This window comes from Phodopus roborovskii, unplaced genomic scaffold (assembly GCF_943737965.1).
Source record: "Phodopus roborovskii unplaced genomic scaffold, PHOROB, whole genome shotgun sequence".
Classification (NCBI taxonomy): Eukaryota; Metazoa; Chordata; class Mammalia; order Rodentia; family Cricetidae; genus Phodopus; species Phodopus roborovskii.
In genome coordinates this window covers 2,441,133-2,462,903 of record NW_026125572.1, presented here as the reverse complement: position 1 = coordinate 2,462,903, position 21,771 = coordinate 2,441,133, and the positions used below count along the sequence as shown (strand labels likewise).

Sequence of the window (21,771 nt, the reverse complement as noted above, 5' to 3'; positions counted from 1 at the left end):
TTATCTGAATGAACTGGGGGCTTAGTTTTTATGTTTTTCAGGAAACTGAGAAGAAACCAGCTGGAGTTGTCATATTTTGCAAGTGTGTTCAATATCAGGTTTATAGAAGGCAGAGATAAGCAGCAAAGTCTTGATCGTCAAGAGTGGCTTCTTTTTTTTCTTTCAGAAAGCAGCACACGTTTCAGAAGTTTGTATGCCAATAAATATCAAATAAATAATATTTTTTGGCACAACCTCAGATGTACATCTCATTAAATTATATTTGTTGCCTTGACTTTCAGCTGCCTCAGTTACTGGCTGTCTCTTGAAGGTTCAAAGCCTCATTTTTATCATGTAATCAAAACTAATAGTTGACGCACAAGGCTATGTAATTCTAGAAAATGGTTTGCAACAATTCTGATTTTATAAAAGCAATATTAAATCTATCAGGGTCTTATTTTAAAACCACCTTTGATCATTAGAGGAAATAAGTAGATGTTTTAATTCTGAAAAATTAACTTCCATCTGTACTTTTCCTGAGTGTATATCACTTTTATTGTGACACAAGGGGAGTGTGTAAGTAGGGCTGATGTGGCTTCCGAAAAAGGAACCAAGGTAGAGAAATTAAATAAAATGCACAATAACTCCTGTAATATTTCACTCTAAGACACACACACACACACACACACACACACACACACATGCACTTGACATCTTGGCTTCTTGGATGGAGAAGTGTTGGATTGTGAGGATTCTAGAATGCCTCAGTGAGAAGTGACCTTGTATAAATTGAACCTCATTTAATAAATGTGTATCATAGCTAAAAAAAAACCTCTGGCCACACGACTACCTGCTGTGCTTGAGGATTATTGTTAGATGAACAAACAACAGGGATTAATGCTTTTAAATATAGAAAGATGGCTGGTCAATGAAATGCACGCTAGAGTAGGAGCTGAAATTCATTCAGTCCTTACTATGTTGTGGATCCTTTATGTGTATTATTTCTTTAGAAAACATTGCTGTAACCTTATCAAAAACAGGCAGCTCCTATATTTTTGATCAATTAAAATGTTTTGCTCTTTTTTTTTTTTTTTTGCATCTTTGAGTTTTCTTAGAAATTTAGCTGGTCTCTCTTTAGGAAAGCTCAGATATAATTTAAAATTACTCCAATTTTGGGGAAATCATGCTGTTTACATGAATTTGTAGAGCAATTCTAATTTGTTTTCATGTCTCTGACCATTACAATGCAGATATCTATTGGCAACATAAAGTTTCAAACAGAACATCTGCAGCCAACAAAAACGGAACCACTGTGCACTGAAAATGTCACAAATAGAAAGCTCTAATTAGAAGCAAGCAATACCACCACTGGACAGACAGGTCACAACACCGCGTTTACAGGGTGCATCCCCCACTCCCTGGCGTAGGCCCTAAGTCCTACCCCTAAATTTTAATACTTTCGGTTCCATATACGTTGTAACCTTCTCTATAGGTTGCTAAATTGTGGGTATTCTGCGAGGAAGTTGGGTTAAAAGTCTGTGCACTCTTTGCCACCTTCATTCTCTTCGCCTCTGCCCTGGACTTGTAACAGAACTCTATCAAAGCCACCAGCATTGCCAAGCCCAAGCCGCCAACCAGAATGTAGAAGACTCCTGCTACGTTGCTCAGGCTCAAGGCACTCGTCTTGTCCTAGGGAGGATAAAGACACTTCAGTTAACTATGGGAATGTCACACCTGAAAGATAAAAGAACACATAAAGTCCAAGTAGCCAATTAAAATAAATGCTTAATTTAACTGGGAAATATTTACAGGTAAAATCACCAATGCAGGTTATAGATGTAAACATAAAGCTTAGAGCTCTTGGGATGAAAATTATGATATTTACCAATAAATTATATATTATTATATTAAATAAAATCCAAAAATTTATCATTACTAAATATGTAATGAAAACCACTGTACTTAACAATATGTAAGCATTCATATATTACATAGGGAGGCAGAAGAGGGCTTATTTAGACTTCTAAAATGTCATGTTCAAACATTCTTTAAAGCACAATTTTATTTTATAATATTTTTCCTGGATAGTTATATACCATATTTCCTAATTTCAGAGCTAAGGGTCTTTATCAATGTCACACAGTATTTATCATTAACTTATCAAGTATGTGTAAATAATAAGGAATTACAGCATGCATCATTTATTCATCCAGTGTGTCCATAGGGAAAACCTCATGAGCAATAGTAATTTTGAATTTTTTATTCTACTTAGCAATAGTATGTGTAATATACTATTGTGAACACAGCATACAATAATATACAATAAATATTTGCTATTTAATAATATTCATATTTTTAGGTACTCTTAAGAATTTTAATTTTATTTAATGGCTTTGTTGAGACAGGGTCTCTTGAAGCCTATGTTGCTCACTATGGAGCTGAGGTTAGCTTTGACTCCTGACCCTGCTATCTCTACTTATGAAGTTCTTTGATTACAGATTTATGTCACTACTTCTGGCTTTTTAAAATGAATTTTCAATAAAAAATACATTCAAATTGAGAAGCAAAGTATTTACAATTACTTCTACTGATTGAAAATTATAATTCCACTGCCACTTAAAATACTTAGCAGTTAATATTTTAGGCATATTGTAGTTGAGTGTCATTATATACATTACCTTACTTTTAGATCTGGGAATAGTCAAGCAAATGATTGGAAGATATTAAATTGTGACAATAAGTAAAAAAAAAATGCCATAAAGTATTAACATGTTTATAATATAGTAGCATTACCTCAAAAAAAATGTTTAGGAAGTCTTGCTGAAGGGTGTTCTGTGGCTATCATCTATCCCATAATACTTTGCATGAAAAAACTAGTTCAAGTTCTTCAGTAGTTATATTAGAAGAATATTTAATTCAAGTGGTGCATTTATATATTTCTATCTCTCTCTGTGTGTGTGTGTTTACCTGCTTCATCATGTTATTTTAAAGTAGCATGGTTTTAATTATGCGTGTTTATCTTACTTTACAGAAAGACATAAGGTGGCAGTTATGTTATATGACCAAGGTTGTCTCACTCCAGTCTGTTTCAGAGGCATCTGTTAACCTGACTGTTTCCTAACCCTAATAGAAACTCTCCATATGTTAGTCACTTGTTTCAATGTCTTAGAATAAACACTAACTCATTTTCTCTCCTAGAATATGATATAAAAAATTTCAAGGGGAGATTTTAAAAATCTTCAAATATAACTTAGGAGCAATCATAAATATGTGCTCCTGGGTACTGGCATTAACAGCATGTGCCATTATTCTCCAACCTCTCTTGAATATATTCTATTAGTGTATAGAGGTATGATGATTGACGGATCTTTTTTCCAATTAGAATAAACATGTAACTTTGCACTCCACAAATTCAGCCTATACGCTTCAGCATTGCTCTGTTCAGAATTAGTGAGCAGGGACCAGAGGAATGTTCAGTGGTTAGGAGTACTGTCTGTTTTTCCATAGGTGGTTCGAATACCACCCACATGGCAACTGGCAACTGTCTGTAACTCCAGTTCCAGGATATCCACTGCTGTCTTTGGTCTCTGAAATTGCAGGAAAATATATGAAAGCAAAACACCTACACAAATAAATTAAAAATAAATAAATCTTTAAAAATTAATTCAAGAGCAAAGTATCTTAGAACTTGTGGACGCACACTGATAATACTGACTTTTGAAATAATTTCTGTTGAGATAATAGATATGGAAGTTCTTCTTATAGATTGGTCAGTCCAGAAATGGGACAGGCAGGCCTCTTTGAACTAAAGCAGAATGCTTGTCAGTGTGGTGACATGAATTTTATTTAATATATTTACCTTTTACTTTCTGAATAACTGCTGATCAATTTCCCATTTCCTGTTTTAAGAACCAACTTTTAAAATACATATTTTATGGTCTCTTTATCTAAAACAGAAACCTGACTGACATATTAGTGGTAAATAGTTTGAGACTAATGTAGATAATTCTGTTTTACATATATAGTAGTTAACTTTATTTGTTATTATATGTAAGAGAATTCTGTTATTATATGAATGATAGTTAATGTATACGATTTTATCTTAGTTTATTTTAAATATTTACTACTGGGGAGCAGTTTATTACCTATGGGCAGTCTCAGTGGCTGAGACTTATGGCATTAAGTTCTGCTTTAGGCAGTAGCTATATGGATAGAGAAGTTTGGTGTTTAAGGTTTCAAAAACTTTGGACAATTGCTCCCAGTTACGGTTCGTTTTACACACAAGAAGAGGCCCCGAACTGCAGTGACTGACCTTGCTTCCCGAGTCCTTGGGTCCACATTCACCTTTATCGTACCACCATTTGTTTTTCAGCTTGTCTAAGACGCCTGCCTCACTGAGTTTCAAAACGGCAAGGTTTACAGGAGTTCTTCACGTGGAAAATAACATAAATAACATTATATATGTTATTTTATGTTATTCAAGTATAAAACTACATTAGAATCGCATGGCAAAGTGACAGAGCAAAGGCCACAGTAGGCTATATGTCTTGAACTGTAGGCCCAGGATTAGAATCAGACATAAAACTGGGACCTGCTCCATCGCTTTATGTAACAGGCCCATACTGCTAGGGAGGATTTTTAAATAAAAATATATGCAATTACTGTGAATCCAAAACTATTGGCCTGGTTGGGTTTCATAAAAAGTAGTAATTCTGCACCCAGCCCTCCCCCTACCCCACACCCACACATGGCATGCAATTGGAATCCAGAAGCTACTTTTGACATTGAGTTAAGTAGAAGCTATAGCCAGCTATGATTTAGCTAGTGATTCCTACTTACTTCCTAAGAATATGTGGATGGTATCTATCAACAAATTGACTCCATAGAAGTTCATACAAGGGAATGGTGTCTCCACTATTGTTGACCAAGGGCCAGTTTAGATAGTGGACGGTCTTTACAAAATGAATGTGCAAATTGCTATTTTAATGTGTAAGACTACACTTTCATTTTCCTTCTGAATTGGAGCATTGGGCCTAAATGACATCACCATAAGGAATCATCTGCCTTGAGTCTACCACATTAACCTAATTAAAGTACATAGTTAAGTGACTAAAATTTAAATTATTACATATGAATTAATATTAATAATATTTTATAGCGGATTTCTCTGCCACCTTTGATTCCTTCAATGTTAAATATGATATAGAATGTCTCAGAGAAGAAGACTTCAGCTCTCCCTCAACACTGGGAATTGAAAAACTGTGAGGTTCTCCTAGTTTTCCTTCTCATGAGGTAAGGGGGGAGCTGAAACAATGGGTGGGCAGTAGGAATTCTTGGGATCTTGTCCTGGGAAGTATTTGTGGCTGATGGTTTTTTAATCTCCTTTTGGTGGAGACAGTCTGAGTTTCTTTGGACATCTTTAAAGCTGCCACTGTCATTTTACTTTGACATATTGGTGTCCTGTGCTTTACTTCTAGAAACGCCGGACACATTTGATGAGACACAGCATTCATTTACTTCCTCACCAGGAGAATAATTCCATTACCCAGTATGAGATTGGGGATGCACTGATGTTTGTGATGATGGTAGCTGTCCTGGTTAATATTCTGTCAGTCTGACATGGTTAGAACTATCTGGGAAGAGGAACCTTAACTGAGAAAATCTGCTTCCACCAGATTCCTGTAGGCAAATTTGTAGGGCATTTTGTTGAATGGTAATTGATGGGTCCAGCCCACTGCACCCTGGACTGAGAAAGCAGACTGAGCAAGCCAGGAGATGTAAGCCAGTAAGCTGCACCCCTGCTTCAGTTCCCACCTCCAGGTTCCTGCCTTGGCTCCCCCTCATGGTAGATTGTGATTTGGGAGATTGAAAGGTGAAGGAAATGCTATCCTTCCTAAGCTGTGTTTGATCATGGTCTTTATCACAGCAATAGAAACTGAGTGCTGTGAGTCAGAAACTATTGACAACACTTTATATCTTTATTCCTGTCATTCCCATTTTAATAAACAAATATTCCAAGAGGGATTAACTTAGCAATTATATAGCAGGGCATTATCTAAACCCGGATTTGTGATAGTCTGCCTTCATAGCTTTTGCAAAGACATAAATTGGGGTTTTAGTTTATTAATATTTCTCGTTAGGTGTTGTAATAAAACCACCCCCTAATGTTAGTTTATTTTGTTCATATGGGATCTGAATACAAATGCATGTTTTTGAATTGGTGTTTTAAGCTTTTACTATAACTTAGGTGTATTATTCCACTTAAAAAATAATCTGTACTTGACATGATCCTGAAGTTCTAGCTGCCTTATGGTTAAAAATCAACAACAATTTAGCTGTCTATTAAAGATTTATTTTAGTAAAGGCTTATTTGGGACGCTAAAATGAACTCAATTGATCTTGACTTACTGTCAATACAATTCCACTTCTATCCACACTTCGGCTCTCCATATCCCAACTTAGTCATCTAAACTCCTCGATAATAAAGGTCTACAGTTCATTCATCTTCCTGAAGCAGTACTTACCAGAATAGCTGATGAATAAGGGACCTACAAACTGTCACAATTCAATTAAGTAGAGTCAAGAGTAAGCTTTCTTCTTAGAATTGATACAATAAAGGATGTGTGTCTTGAAATTTGCACTGCCTGGGAGAGTCTTTAATGTGTGGCTTAAGTAATTCTCCTGCCCCAGCCTCACACCATAATTGATATTATAAAAGGTTTAGGCCCTGGGGTTAACTTTACAAAGTCTTAAAAATCCCAACACAAGATAGGTAATTTATATTAGACTTACAATGCTTTTTTTTTTTTTTTAATGGATTGGACTGGAGAAGAGAAGTGTTTGGATGTTTAAAAAAGTGAGGAGGGATATGAAAGCAGTATAGGAGTATCTTTCAACTTTTCTTCTAGAAAAGAAAACTAATGGCAACATTTGTGGGTTATCACTTGTCAAATATCCCTCTCACTTCTTCTGTATGCCTTCCCTCTACTCCCTTTTCCCTTTCCCTCGCCTCTTTGTGTCTTCTGCTAGTCAGCCTAATAGCTTGGTTTTAGAGGCTGTGAATACATTGTCAATCCAGATATGAGATATTTATTATTAACGATACTTAATATTCAATCAGAGGAAGTGCATATATTAAACAAAGAATGTGACACTAGAAGAGCCCTTTCCAAGAGATGTGTGTCTAGTGGTTTCTGTTCTATTATAGTTTCTCTGCTTCTGAATAATTTTTTTCTATATTAGTCTCTTAGTCTTGCGTTCATTTTCATGGTTTTGGTATCAGGTAATACATAGTTTATAAATATAAAATCTATTAAAGTCAGGAATCAACTGCATTCACTCGAATGTCAAATATAAATGCAGGAATTATGAGCTGGAATATAACTTTAGGGAATACATAAGTTAAGGATTACACCTACTAAGTGATTTTGATGAACATTCACATCCATGTGCATGGATATATCTGTAGATAGGAGAATAAGGGACAAAAAATACAAAAGAAGTCTACTGTGTAGCTGTTACTAGTACTGTAGGTATAGGCATTTGCAAAAATCTCAAATAAAGTCAAGATTTAAAACCCCATACATACATTGGCTTGTACTTAAATGAAGCCTCAGGTGAATAATCAAAGGGAAAATATGTTTTACACATTGTAATCCATATTTCATTGGCTCCTTGTCAGTAAATGTAGGCTTGTTCCACTTACAAGGATGGGTTTAAATTTTCATGATGACTAAACTAATTTTATAGTAATGTTAGCACCAACAAAGCATTTTCAAACAAATGGTTTTACTTGATTATGATTTATCATTTGCTGTTTTTCCTGGAAGATGAAAATCTTTTCTTTCATAACTCTTGTTGAATTTTTATGGTTGAAGGTTGCTATGGTCAGAATTTCAGTGTTGGGAATGTCTGCAGGGTACTGATTTCTGCACAGCCATCGTCCAGCAAAGGTGCCATAGGGGCTCTGAATGGTTCTGTTGTTGACTGTCTTAAATTGTAAGTTCCTTGAGGGAACAGATAATGGAAAACCTTCTCTTTTTATCTCTAGGTGCAGCCACATTGTTCAATTAAACCAAAAGTGTAATATTTGCCATCTGAATGGAAGCTGGGGATCTGAATTGTCCCAGGCTTATCCAGTTATAATCTTTCAGTCCTGCAATAATGAAAACGTGTGGTACAGGCTTTGGCTATGACCCCCTCTTACTGATGGCAAACTGAATCATTTATTAAGACTTGTATCTCAAAATCAAATAAGCTATTTTTTTTTTTTGCATGGCTTGTGTGAAGATCTCTGGATTTGTCTTTCATATCTGCAGTTTATACCCTTAATCACGGCTTTAGATCCTGTTTTCTTCTTACAGTTAGCCCCTTTACTTCTGATTTTACCCTTTTTTGAGGGAGAAAACGCAAAATGGTAGAGGAAAAGTAAGTTTACAATGACTCCTAGTCATCTAAAGATGACAGAAAGTGAATTAGAAAAGCATAAGCATTTCATACTGATTTCTCTGGCTTAAATTAGGGAATTTAAATATCACCTTTTACCATGAATTTACACTAAGACATTATTAACTTTTAGACCTCTATGAACTTATTCTCTTGGTGATAAACCATGGAGGTATATGGAAACTAAACTCCCCAGGGAAAACAACATACTGTCATTTCATTTTAAGTGAGTCCTTTATGTTAAATTTTTAAACACTTTGGAAACTTCCCTGTCAAGACTTAAAGTAATGGTTTAGAACACAATTTTCTTGTTTGTATTTGTGAAACTATGACAATATAGGCTGAAAGTACTGATGTTTGCTTTTAGGGGTGATAAAGTAGTTTTGAGGCCACAATTGCTTTCTCATGTCTGTGATGTACCAAACATTTTCTTGAACTGAAGATGTTTTGAACTGACAGAGTTGTTGAATTTCTCATTTAATTAATGATTCTTGTTGTGTAGATTTGCCTACCATACACAGATTTGTGTTTTGCTTGTTTTTCTATAGATAATCTTTCTTGTACCCTAAAATGGGACAGATGTTTATATTTGTAGAAAAATTAATCCATAAAAGAGCATTGCTCTTTTTTTAAAGGTTTGTGATTATAAAATCTTCAAACAGAAATTTTCTAACTATGTAACATAGTCACTTTAAGTTTTCTGGTGCTGGTGTAGCACCAGAAATTTTCTGACATTCCTAATTTTCATACAGGGATACTTTTGTCTCCATACATAAATGTATTTTTGTGTATATGAGAACCATGAGAAAATTCTAGGGATGGTGAGGTCCAGAATATAAAATGAATCTATTTGCTACACTTGAAGCTAACGCTATAACATAAATGTGGTTTGTTTCCTGAATGTGATTGCCTTGAGGTGGCAGGTCTTTTATGAGGTCTGTGTGATCATACGGGATCTGAGGCCATCAATGGCTTAATATTTCTGTTCGGAGGCTATGATCCTGACTAGATTAGGCTTTGAGGGTTTGGGTTGGTTCTCACAAAAGCAGGCTGTTACTGAGATAGCAGCCCTGAGTGCTCCCTGTTCTTTTCTCCTTTACTGTCTGGTCTTTCCTGGTTTGGTTCTCACCTCTTCAATCTCTTATTCTTTCCCCCCTCCACTGCCACATACCATTAGTTGTTTTGAAGTATTCTGAGCCCTTACCTGTGCTTTCTGGATTTTATTTCTTTGTGAATTATTTAGGATCAGACACTCTATCACAGCATCAGAGAGAGAATTAAGAGAGATCAAGACAAAATATTTATTTTTGTCCTTCTACAATAGGGCTGATTATTTATATATTTGGTTGTGAGCCTAGTTTTTAACAGCCGAGCCCTCTCTAGCCTAAGAGCTTATTATTACAGGAAGATATTAATGAACTCAGTTTGAGAGACTTTTTAGTTTGAGATCTCGAGTGTTGATGGTAGATCTCAGCAGATCCCTAGAGAACACAGAATCCTATTGAAGTTTAGGTGGTCCAGTGAGAAAATGTACAGTTCAATGAGTAACCTGAAGATAAATAGGACTTTTTTTGTTTGTTAAGGGTTGGGAGAAGGAAGCATTCGTGATTTTTTTCTAGATTAAGTAAATCTATGATTTTGAAGGCATTATTTAAAGTTTTAATTATGTTTTTATGGATTGAAGGTAGTTTCTCAGAGTTTCCTATCTAGACTATTGTTTTCTTTATCTATAAACACTGATCTACATATATACATATACATATTATTCTGGGTCAATAGTTAGAATACATCCTAATCATGTACTTTCTTATTTTATTTTGAAGAAATTAACTAGAGTTTTGAAAAAAAAATGGCAAGGCAGAAATTATGGTATGTGTGAGGTGAAACCAAGAATGATTTATTATTCCTTTGTAGTCTTATTGATTCCTGATTCATCCATTAACGGAAAGGCAAACAATTATGTAAACAAAGTAATTGTGTTGTTGCTGCATTGTAATGCTTTGTCTGGAAAAGGCTGTCTGGTTGGAAAGCTAGACAAATCAAGGTGATCAATGTTAACTGAAAATTCAGGATCAGTCTCGCCAATCATTAATGCAGAAAACAAGTAAGTTTTACCCTTTTCTCCCCTCTTCACTTAATACTATGCCACTCACTCCTTCAGAGACTTCCTACTTTCCAAAAACCAGCTCCACAGGATTCCTTAAAGCCATAGCTTTCCACACTTATTGTCACTGGAGTTGTGACAAATTAATAACAAATTAGTAACAGTTGCAAATATTTTTGTTTTGACAGTAATTGCATACTTGAGTTTGTGAAGGGCTTGACTAGTAGTCCATCTATGGGCAGGGACAGAACAAGTCTCCCAGCAGATGCCCCTATTACTGACAAACTGTTTACCCGCTCTTGGTGACATTGAGGCTAACCTTGGAGTCACCTCCCCCGCTGCCACATTCTCCTTTGTCGTACCACCATTTGTTTTTCAATTTGTCCAAGAGGCCTTGTTCATTCAGTTTTAAAACTGCGAGGTTAACAGCATTTCTTGAAACGATAAAACATATTTTGTAAGAAATTGTAGAGCTGAGCTGTTAAGATGTTAGAAGGAATGAGGACTTAGCTCTTTTGTAAGCTTCCCCGGATGCTAAATAAACCTCTCATTTTTGCTATCTGGCAGCTCCTTACACAGCAGTCCAAATGGATTGTAGCTGCAACTCATTCAAAGACATTCAACCTGCTGTGCTTCCGATGCCCATTGACTCAGTGTGGTTATTGTTTGGTAACTCATTATATTAATAACTTGTATTTACTAGTAATGGTGAAATAACCACACTTTGAATTCCTTTTCTCCTAAGAATGTCAATGACTGAAATAAAAATTCATTCCCTGAAGGGAAACAAAATGTCATTAAAAATAACAACAAAAACCAAAGGAGCTATAAGTTCAGTACTCAGTGTCTGTTCACAAAGAATATGGCTTGATTATTATTCCCTTGATTCTTTGTGGGGATTATTAATTCAGTCCTTTGAATTCTCTCAGAATCACAGATTTCCAGGTTCTATGAATTTCACGAGGCTAGGCAGGAGACAGTAACACATCTTAGGGATATTCTCTTATCAAATTTTATGTTTGGTCTTAGACATTGGATGCAATTTAGAATCAAAAATCCATTTTAATTGTTTAAATTAGCAGTTGAGTCCCAGGACATCTTTACCAAAACCATTCTACATTAGATTTTTCTCTACTTTCAGTGTCTCTGAGGAGGAATACAAGCAGATTATTCTACTCTAATCATTCTCCGAGAGCCTTAAAAAGAGTCCTAATCTTTGCCTTCCACATGTTTCCTGCTTTCACAGTCCAGTTTGTAAAGAACTCAATGTCTCTTTTAAGAGGACTTCTCAGCATTTAGTGAGAATTTTGTTAAATCTTAGGAGTGGCTTAGTCAGCTCTGGAAATATGGTCATAAATGTTCTGTGTTGTTTAGAAAGCACTAAGTTTGGTGATTTCTTACAGCCAAATGTATTACCAGTCAAATAAAGCAAACATGTACATGATCAGCATGATTTAACAGTAAACTGTCATTTATCTGCCTAACAACAGGTTTTGGCTATTTTAGCCCTAAACTGTCCATGTGTTTATTCTCTTAAAATGTGTTCCTGGTTTTTTAAGTAAATGATCTGCTTTTTCATTTCTGGATTGGATGAACCACTTGGAAGGTATATACTTTCCCTTAGGAACCTATATCCGGGTTCAAGAGTTATATTTCTATTTCTTAAATGGTCATTAAATAATTTGTTCTTCCTACATTCAGAAGCAAGTGCTACATCATATAGTCAATTTCATCACCAATAGGACCAAATTAAAATGCATGTACGCATGCATACACAATGATGATTAGGAATGTCAAATTAAAAAATAATCAATTGTGAAGAGAAAAGTCATTTAAATTTGTTTAGGTTTCCAAAAAATAAACCCCACAAAGATAAGCAAGTTTGACTTCAGTGAATGAATACTATTCAAGTCTTCTATTTAGAAAATCTTCTCATTATATGCTTTAGCTTGAAACATTCATATTAGTTTTCATTTTTCAACATCCAGTGGTATCCCAATTATTTCATACATTGGTTCATACATTCTTTTGATTAAAAGTAAAACCATTTCATGAGAGGGTTATTTAACAGGGTTATTAGTCATACCCAAAGACAATTTCATAGCACAATAGAAAGTAAAGAATCAAACAAAAAAGCAAAATAAAGAAATGAATAAAGAAAATAAATCTGTATGTTGAGAACACTGTTTATAATGAAGCTCTCTGCAAAATTATTTTCTGATATTGTCTTTCTCATACCATCAAATAGGCCATGTAAAAACAATTTAGTTTCACACTGCTATCCGATTATATAAACATATATCTATATTTGATTAATAAGATATATACACTAGACCAATAGTTGAACAACTGCCCAGTTCACAATTAATCCCCACACTTCTCTTGTAGAAGCTTGTAGTTCCTTGGTAAAGTCTGCTTAATACCATTATATATACAGTTAACTACATTATATATTATAATTTATAGTGTGGAAGGCATAAAAGGGATTTACTATTTAGAGACTGTATTGAGTATGCCATTTTTTCCCATGTTAATCTGTAACAAAAGAATTTACTTTCTTGTGTAATAGGGGTATGTTGTCTCAAGGCCTCCTTGGATTGCTATTTAAATTGCAGTGTAAACCACATGCATATGCATCCTTTGGAATCGTTCTGTCTTATGAAATGAATTACTTTTGCATAGTAGTGATAACAATCATCAAATGACTTAAAATATGTAATATATCCTCACTAATTTACCAGAGCACTTACAAAGTGCTGCTTATTCAGCTGAAGGGATAAAGAAATCCTTAAGGAAAGGTGGTAACCATGGCTGCAGAGGTCATAAAGCCTCAGGTTAGACAGAAACAGATTGTCAAGGTTATTCTTACCTAATTTAGCATCAAGAAAGCTATGATAGCTGCTGTTCCGAACAGACAGGAGAGTAGACATCGTGGGCTATTTCTTGCATTAATTATCCTTCTTGTATTAAATAAAACTTAAAATCAAAAGAAAACAAATGCTTTTCCTTAAAAAAATGTGGTGGAAACATAACCTTTGGACACATTCTTGCTAGATGGAAGAGCTTTACCTAGGACCCTAGGTTATAGATGATAGATTTTTGTGGGCTTAAATACCACCCAGGTAATTCACTTATTTGCCTTGCCTCATGGGAACTTTAAGAACAAACAACTCACCAATGACCTTTCCCTAGCATAAAACCAGGTGCAGAATGGAAAGTATGAAATGAAAATGTTTGCATTCCCAAATTTTGGGGAGTTAATACAAGTAAGCTTTTACTAGTACAAGGCACATTAATCTCAGGCTAAGACAATTACCTTTCTTCCTGTTACTCCACAAAAGACTGATTCTTATTTCCAATCCATTGCAATAGAATTTATTTCACTGTTGGTGGGGCATTAAAGTGTACATCTGGTACCATGTCTACCTAAATAAATGAAGCAAATCTACAACACTTAAGGTAGGTAAAGTATTGTTTGGGGTGGAAGTGCATGGCATATGTGTGTGTTTGAACATGCTTACTGGTACCTGAACCTCTGTGTGTAAATGTTTGAGGGGGGCAGAGGACGATGTCAGAGTTAGTAAGCTGCTAGAGTTAGTAAGCTGGTGGCTATAAACTCCAGCCATTTCATTGTCTCTGGACCCCACAATGGTAGAATTACTGACTGTACACAACCATACCAAGACTTTTTTCTAGCGTGGGTGCTTGAATTTGAATGGAGGTACTCATGTTCACCTAGCAGATACTCTTGCCCTCTTAATCCCTTCTCCAAGCCAAAATGGTACGCTTTTTTTTTTTTTAAATGGTACATTAAAACTCAAAGTACAGTTATTGTAATGATGCAATAAAATTGAATCTAAAATGATACAGGCCCTTATATTTAGTAAATGTCTCTCAGTAGAAAATTTTGTTTGTAGATGAATAATTTGCAATAATTTCTTTACTCTGGCTGAAATGAACTCAGTCTCATTTCACTTAACAAAACCAACATTTCCTTATTGTCTAACATGCCGTAATATATGCACATGACAAAGTCTTTTGTCCTAATCTCTGTAAGATGATACCACTTCTTTATTATTCTGATGTGGAAGGACCCTTTATTATATGCATATGAAAAACACCTCTCCTCAGCCTTACATCTCTTATGTCTTCACTGAAGTTTTCATCATACAATTTTTTCTTCCTTCCTTCCTTCTTTCTTTCTTTCCTTCCTTCCTTTCTTCCTTCCTTCCTTCCTTCCTTCCTTTCTTCCTTCTTTTCTTCCTTCCTTCCTTCCTTCCTTCCTTCCTTCCTTTCTTTTTTGTTTTGAGACAGGTTTTCTTTGTGTAGCCCTAGCTGTCCTGGATCTCACTCTGTAGACCAGGCTGGCCTAGAATTCACCTGACGCTGCCTCCTGAGTGCTGGAATTAAAGATGTATGCCCCTACTGCCTGGCCATACAATTTTCTTCATGCAATATAACTACCTGGCATTAACAGTACCTACAATATTTACTTAAATGAGTTTTCTTTTTCAGAGACTCCAATAAATCCTACATATCTGTTTTCAAAAACCCTCAAACTTATGTGAAATAATAATAAATTATATGAAGGATAAAATCCGTTAGAACCAACAAAGATGTTTTCAGCAAATGTGATTTTAAGCAGTTCCTAACAGAGAAAATGCAAAGCACAAAAAAATAATTCAGTCTTACTTGGCACTAAACTAACCTGATTAGTTAAAACAACGCAAGTTCATCTTTTTAAAATTTATAATGAAATATAAAAATAAAGATGATGCCCACCCATATTCAAAGATATGTCAATATGGGTATTTTAACATTCTTATGTAGAATTAACAGCTAGAAAGAAAATAAATTATTTTTTATTTAATATGAACTTTAAGATGATTGCCTTTGGGGGGAAAAATCTATGAAATCAGACATGTTAGTAGAATGCCTTATATTTATATGTCAAAAGATAGAAGAAAATTTACAATTCTTAAGTGAATAATTAAATTAGTTTTGGGTTCATACCTCTTACAGAAGCTTGATTTAAATATCAGAAGCATTTAATATGTGTAGATTCACACACTTTGATTCAACTCTATGTAACTGTATTCTATACAACTGCATAGGTACTAGTGTTGAAAAATATTAATAACCCATACCACTTTGTTTATATTTATTAAATCAACATGTAAATCGATAGTATATAGTATAGTGCCAAAAGTAGATATATGTTGGTTCATTGTGATCTCACTGTAAAAATAAATTATTCATGCTTTTAATGCTGCTGAGAAACAGGATGAAAAGTACAATGAACCACTCGATAAGTAAAGGGATTTTAAAATTATTTTAATTATATCTTGTTCTCTATGCTCCCTTCCCATTTCAAATCCTCTGTAATGGGACTCATAGTAACATCCAAGCAACCAAAAACTACCAAACAAAAACAACCCTCTCAAGTGTTTTCTATGACTCAGTGATGGTCATTTTGAATTGTCAGCTTGATAAAATCTAGAGTCTCCTGGGCAGAGAGCCTCAGGAGGGATCGGCTCAATCAGGCTGGCCTTTGGACATGTCTTGATCGATGTGAGAAAACAGCGATTGAAAATGGGTGGCACCATTCCTGGGTTTGGGGCCTTGCACTGTACAAGAATACAGAAAGCTAGCAGAGCAGGCACATAATTAGTTTTTCCTGGCCCCACCCCCTCCCCAGCAGAGGTGTGATGTTAGCAGCTCCATTGAGTTCCCTTGCTCTTGGGAACTCACTGGGTGCTCACTCCACAGCTTGACTTCCCTACTGTATTGGACTATAACCTGGAATTGTGAACTAAAGAAAACTATAAGTAACCCCTGTAAGTTAATTTTTGTCATTTTACCACTGCCACAGAAATGCAACTTGCGCAGACACACAGAACTATTGTGTTCAAGCCAAACCTTCTCTGCTACTTTCCACCAACTCTAATCTAAAGAAGCAGAATCTCAGAGCTACAGTCAAGGAGCTCGGGAAGTGTTGGCTGGCCTGAAGAATGCTGTTGGCTGTGATGCACTTGGTTTTGTCTCTTGAGCCAGAGGCTGGAGGCCACTTTGGTTAGACAGTATACAGGAAACTAAGTGCAATTAAATTCTTAGGAAGACCTGCAAATTTTATGCTTTGACTAAGCCCCAGAGAGCTGAACAAATGAGTAGTTACTGTACTAGCTTCCAGCATTTTTTTTTTGTTGTTGTTGTTGTTCTTGTTTGTTCTATGGAATGTGCATGCCCAATTCTTATTTGAAAAGAAAACCTGAAGTAAATTAATCGTCAAGAATCATTGTGATTGCAGTGAGGCTGTCTGCTAGGTACTTAGTCAGAGCCTTAGCTACAGATTGTGACATACAATGTTTAATTACACTGTGTGTGTGTGTGTGTGTGTGTGTGTGTGCATGTGTGTACAGGTGTGGATGCTTCTGCATGCAGCCTAGAGGAGCCCGTTGGACATTTGCTTTTATCACCTGGTTCCTTGTTCCCTTGAGACAGGGTCACTCACTGAACCTGGATCTAGGCTGCTTCCAGCAAGCCCTGGTGATCCTCCTGTCCCCAGCCTCCAAAAGTGTTGAGGTTAGAGATGACCATGCCCAATTTTTTATATAAATATATAAAAAGAATAGGTTCTAACAATTTAATTTCAGCTCCTTATGCTTGAAAAGCAAGGATCCTTAGCCAATGAACCATCTCCTCAGCACCTTAATTATGTTAATGTTGAATATTCTAAGGTTAATATTCACTAATATTTCATGGAGTTTAGTTTCATATTGTCAGTTTTAGGTCATAGGTTATAATTTGTAACCTACATGCACTTTTGGATTTCTTTTAGGATTTGATGAAAGCTGGCTTTTCCCTCAATAAAATGCATGAGGGCACACACATGATTAGAGGTGGCCCCTATACTTTGGAAAGTTAGTAATGCATATGGATTCAAATATCTGCACTAGACTCCAGCAATAACTGTTTTAAAATTAACTGTGACTTTCCTTATGCATGCCTATTAGTTTCAGAAGATACAAAACTAAACTGACACTATGCTGGCCACAGTTTCATTAGAGTAGTTCTGAGTCTGTTGTTTGTCTGGAAGTAATATCCAGGCTTCTACATCAATTTGTGGTCATTAAACCACATAAACATATCATAAAAGAGATTTTAAAAAATAACTACACAAAGCCAGGTGGTGGTGGTGCATGCCTTCCTTTAATCCCAGCACTCAGGAGTTAGATTCAGGTGGTTTTTTTGTGAGTTCGAGTCCAGCCTGGTCTACAGAGTGAGCGAGTGAGTGCGTGCCAGGATAGGATAGGTTCCAAAGCTACACAGAGAAACAGAGAAACCCTGTCTTGAAAACCAAAAAAAAAACCAAAAAACCAAAAAAACAACAACAACAACAAAAAAACCAAACAAACAAACAAAAAAAAAAAACCAACCAAACAAAAAAACAAAACAAAACTACACTTATATTTATGGGAAAATTGTTGAAAGATCCTTTCAGTTACATTTAAGTAAATTGAGAAAATATCAGGGACCAATCTTAAATTCTCATTTGATTGTATAGTGGGTCTTCTTTGAGGCTCTAAGGAGTCTATGGTGTTCCTCTTCTCTGCCTCACTGTTTCTGATGTTTGCAAATGTTCCTAAAGACAGCTTTGGATGATGCCACAAACAGCTGGATTGTACAATGCTTTGTGGTTTTCAGGAATAGCATTTACTTTTCTGGCTGAGGTCATTATTAGTCTAAAGTACAGTTCAGAAAACTGAAAACTGGTTGCTGTCAGTCACTTCCTGTGTGATGTTCTACAACCATGGTGCAATGCATGCATAAGCCTTGCTATGATGAATGCAAGCTGTGCAAACTCTGCTCTGCTCTGGACTTTGGATTCTTGTACCTTCTGGAATTTGTTACTTATTCTCCCTAATATGATTTCTAGGCCATGCACCATAGGTCATGGCCTAAAAACTTTCAAGGACAACATTAAGACTTTAGATTCTTTTTTTTTTTTTTTGAGGGGAGGTCTCATTTGTGATCATGGAGTCCTAATGACAGTTAGGTGACTTGTCCAGCAAAGCCCTGCTGGCTGGTAGTCATCTGCCTTCTGATCCAGTGCTCTTTCCCAAGTACATTGACTCTGATCCTTGTGAAAGTTCTTTCCTGTGCTTCAATGCTATTTCCATCCTGCTATGTCTCTGAGGCACTTGAGATTTTCCTGAGAAGTTTGCCAGACTTGGTGGAATTTTCCCTGGTTAAGCTGCGAAGGGCATGTGACTTATATCTACTCTGCATGAGTAAGTTGGTATCTCTGACCTCACTATTACACTCATGTTCACTTAAACCCTAAAAGGCAGGTGGTCTTTTCAATCCAATACCTTCTTCCTAAATATGCAGATGATATTCTTTAGTAAATGATATCAATAAACTCCATGGTCATGATTTAAATACATGCTAACACAGCCCATTGTCCCATGGTTGGAACAAGATGCATATAAGTTTTTGATTTCTAAAGTTATCAACACAAGAAAATGTTCTAATCTTTTACTAGTTGAGAAAATTTAGTCAGGAGGAAAGGCAGAATAAAAAATATACAATAAAATAACAAGACCTAAATCCCCCGAAATCAATCTTTGAGTTTTCATTTGCCTTCCATTACTATGCTCAGCCATCTTTAAGAACTGCTATTCTGAAAAAATGCCCTGGATTCATATTTTCATTTCTGCAGCACTGGCTGTTATCATCTAGCACCAGGTCCACTGGCTCTTTCAGTATCTCAGTACACAAGACAGAATGAACTCTGTTCTCTGCAGGGATATAGAACACCAACAAACAACTTCCATGGATTGTGATTGCCTCAAGATATTATTGCAACTTTTCTCTAATTCAAGGCCTATGTGTATTTTTAAAGTATAATGTTGTTATCATGTGATAATGTAGTGAGGTAGTCCTTCTGTAGCACTGACCACGCCCATTGGGGGTGGAGCGATGGGCGGAGAGGACCTGAGGAAGGAGGTCGGAGGGGGCCAGGAAGGTGCTCTTTTTTCTGGCATGACTTGGACAGGAGAGGATCGGGTTGAATTTCCTGGTGTTCATCTGTCTAGGTTGTAAGTTATTTCTCCCTGAATAAACATCTATTCGGCCTATTTGTTTATCCTGATCCTTATTTACCGCAATATGATAAGACTGACTCTATTAAACCAATGAGTAAAGTGGGGCCTAAATTTGAAGGCTACTCACTGGTAACACCCACTCAACACTGCAGTCCAGTCTACTTAACACACTCATTCTTTCTACCTCCTACTCAGTAGGAAAGAACACTGACAAAATAAGACACACTTGGTGTTTTAATGTCAAGGGGAATATAATATTGCCATCTATATTTCAAAAAAAAGGACCAGGTAAGGTGTTTTTTAAGTCCTTTTCAATCTGGCTACATTTAGTCTGTAAAACATCTTCAGATAAGACTTCTGTCATAAAGTTTACTAATTGGAATAGTTAATACAGTTATTTGAGAAACTAACTGTCATATCCATCATTAATAGAGACTTAATTCCAACTGCATGTTTAGCTTTACTTGACTAAAATTTATTTTACTACATATTTTACAGATATATTTAGCTCACCAAATGTGTCTGGCTCACTTTCATTTTCAAATATTGTAGAATTTGCATAAAACTCTTGGGTGAGAACAGCTTCAACTTTTTCCTTTGGTATAAAATCTTAAGCTCCTTTACAGTAGGGAAATATTTGGAGCTTATTCATACAAAACAATATTTGTGTTAATAGATTTTCTCTCATAGTCTTGTCTTTCTTACTGGGTTTTGGGTAGGTGGGAGATTAGGGAAATTAGATAAAGGGGCCTAAGTGGTAAAAACTGCTGTTTGACACATAGGGTTAGCTAAAGAAAGGAAGCTGTCTGGATTTTCCAGTGCTCAGGGCTATGTTGTAGGCTCAGAAAAGGAAGAACACAAGGAGTTATGGCCAAAGAATTCTGTCTGTTCTGCAGTTCTTAAAGCTACTGTTGAGTTTACAGCTTCTCCATAAAAATAACAATCTGAATATCTTATCTTCTTTATTTCAAAAATATCTTTTGTCCCTATGTGATATTGTGTATGTATTCATATGTGAGAATACAGGTGTGTAGTAGTGCATTATATGGAGGTAAGAGGACAAGCTTGGGTGGTGAGCCTTCTCTTCTGCCATGTTTGAAATAGTGTCTTTTGTTGTTCACAGATGCATAAGCAAGGCTAGCTGGCTCATGATCTTCTGGAGAGACTCCTGTCTCAGCCTCCCTTCCCTTGTAGGAGGGCTGGGATTGTGTCATTTACTCTTTACATGAGTTATGACAACCTGAATTCAAGTCATCTGGTCTGTATGACAACTGCTTAATCATTTTCTCTCTGGTAGTCCCTTAGCTGCTTATCTTAACTGCAACAGGGTTCACAATAAAGTATGTTTCAATGGGCAATAGTTATTGTTAATTAAATGAAACTGACAAAGCTTAAATTCTATTTATTCTTTTTATTGCTTGTGTGTTCATGATGTGTGTGTGGCATGTGTGCCCCAGCGTGTATGTCAGGGTCAGTTAACAACCTTACAGCTTCCCTTTGGGAACTCTTTTGTGGAAAAACAATGTGAAAAAGACACCAAAGATAGGAAATATTGATAATTTACAAGACAATAGTGAGGAAGGTTAATATGTCATAAAAATTATTAAAGTCAACATCAAGACTCTAGTGATGAAGGGTGTATCAGCAGCTGGAAATAGTCCCCAAGAAAATATTTTCCTTTCCTATTATTTTTCTAGCTAATTCTAAATTACTGTGTTTACTAAGTCTACATTACTTCAGCTTGAAAGTTTAGCTTCATTTTATTTCAAAAATAGATGTTATTAAATTTATAACAACATCTTTTATTAAAAGCTAGTTGAAAATAATGTATTTTGTGAGAAACATTTTGGAGTTTAATATTTTTGTACATTTTTAACCTATTATGGTTTGATTGATAATAACTATGAATAATCTATATACAGAGAAATAACAGCTAGAGAATTTAAATCTCAATAGACGATTGGTACTGATATTTAATGAGAATGGAAAAAATGAATGGCGTAACATACAACTATTATGACTTACGTGAAGGTTTCCCTGTTATCCTGATATAAAATTTGTAAGTGAATATTGAAATAACTACTATGCATAGGTAGCAAGCCGGTTTCCTAATGCTGGTGGGTTAAAAATTATAAA

The 21,771-nt window shown here is 35.6% G+C and overlaps 1 protein-coding gene across 7 annotated transcripts in view; it reads right to left on the bottom strand.

Annotated features, from left to right (window-relative positions):
- The window catches only part of Gria4 (glutamate ionotropic receptor AMPA type subunit 4), a 345,494-nt gene that overhangs the window by 7,082 nt on the left and 316,641 nt on the right, over positions 1 to 21,771 (bottom strand). The window contains exons 15-16 of one of the 7 annotated variants that reach the window (XM_051177800.1): positions 10,848 to 10,962; positions 1,437 to 1,668 (exon numbers count right to left, since the gene is read on the bottom strand). In XM_051177800.1, the coding sequence (XP_051033757.1) occupies positions 1,437 to 1,668; positions 10,848 to 10,962 (347 nt within the window). Of the gene's footprint in view, positions 1 to 1,420; positions 1,669 to 4,291; positions 4,407 to 10,847; positions 10,963 to 21,771 lie in introns of those variants that run through there. The other 6 variants (XM_051177798.1, XM_051177799.1, XM_051177796.1 and 3 more) reach the window with 6 other exon arrangements.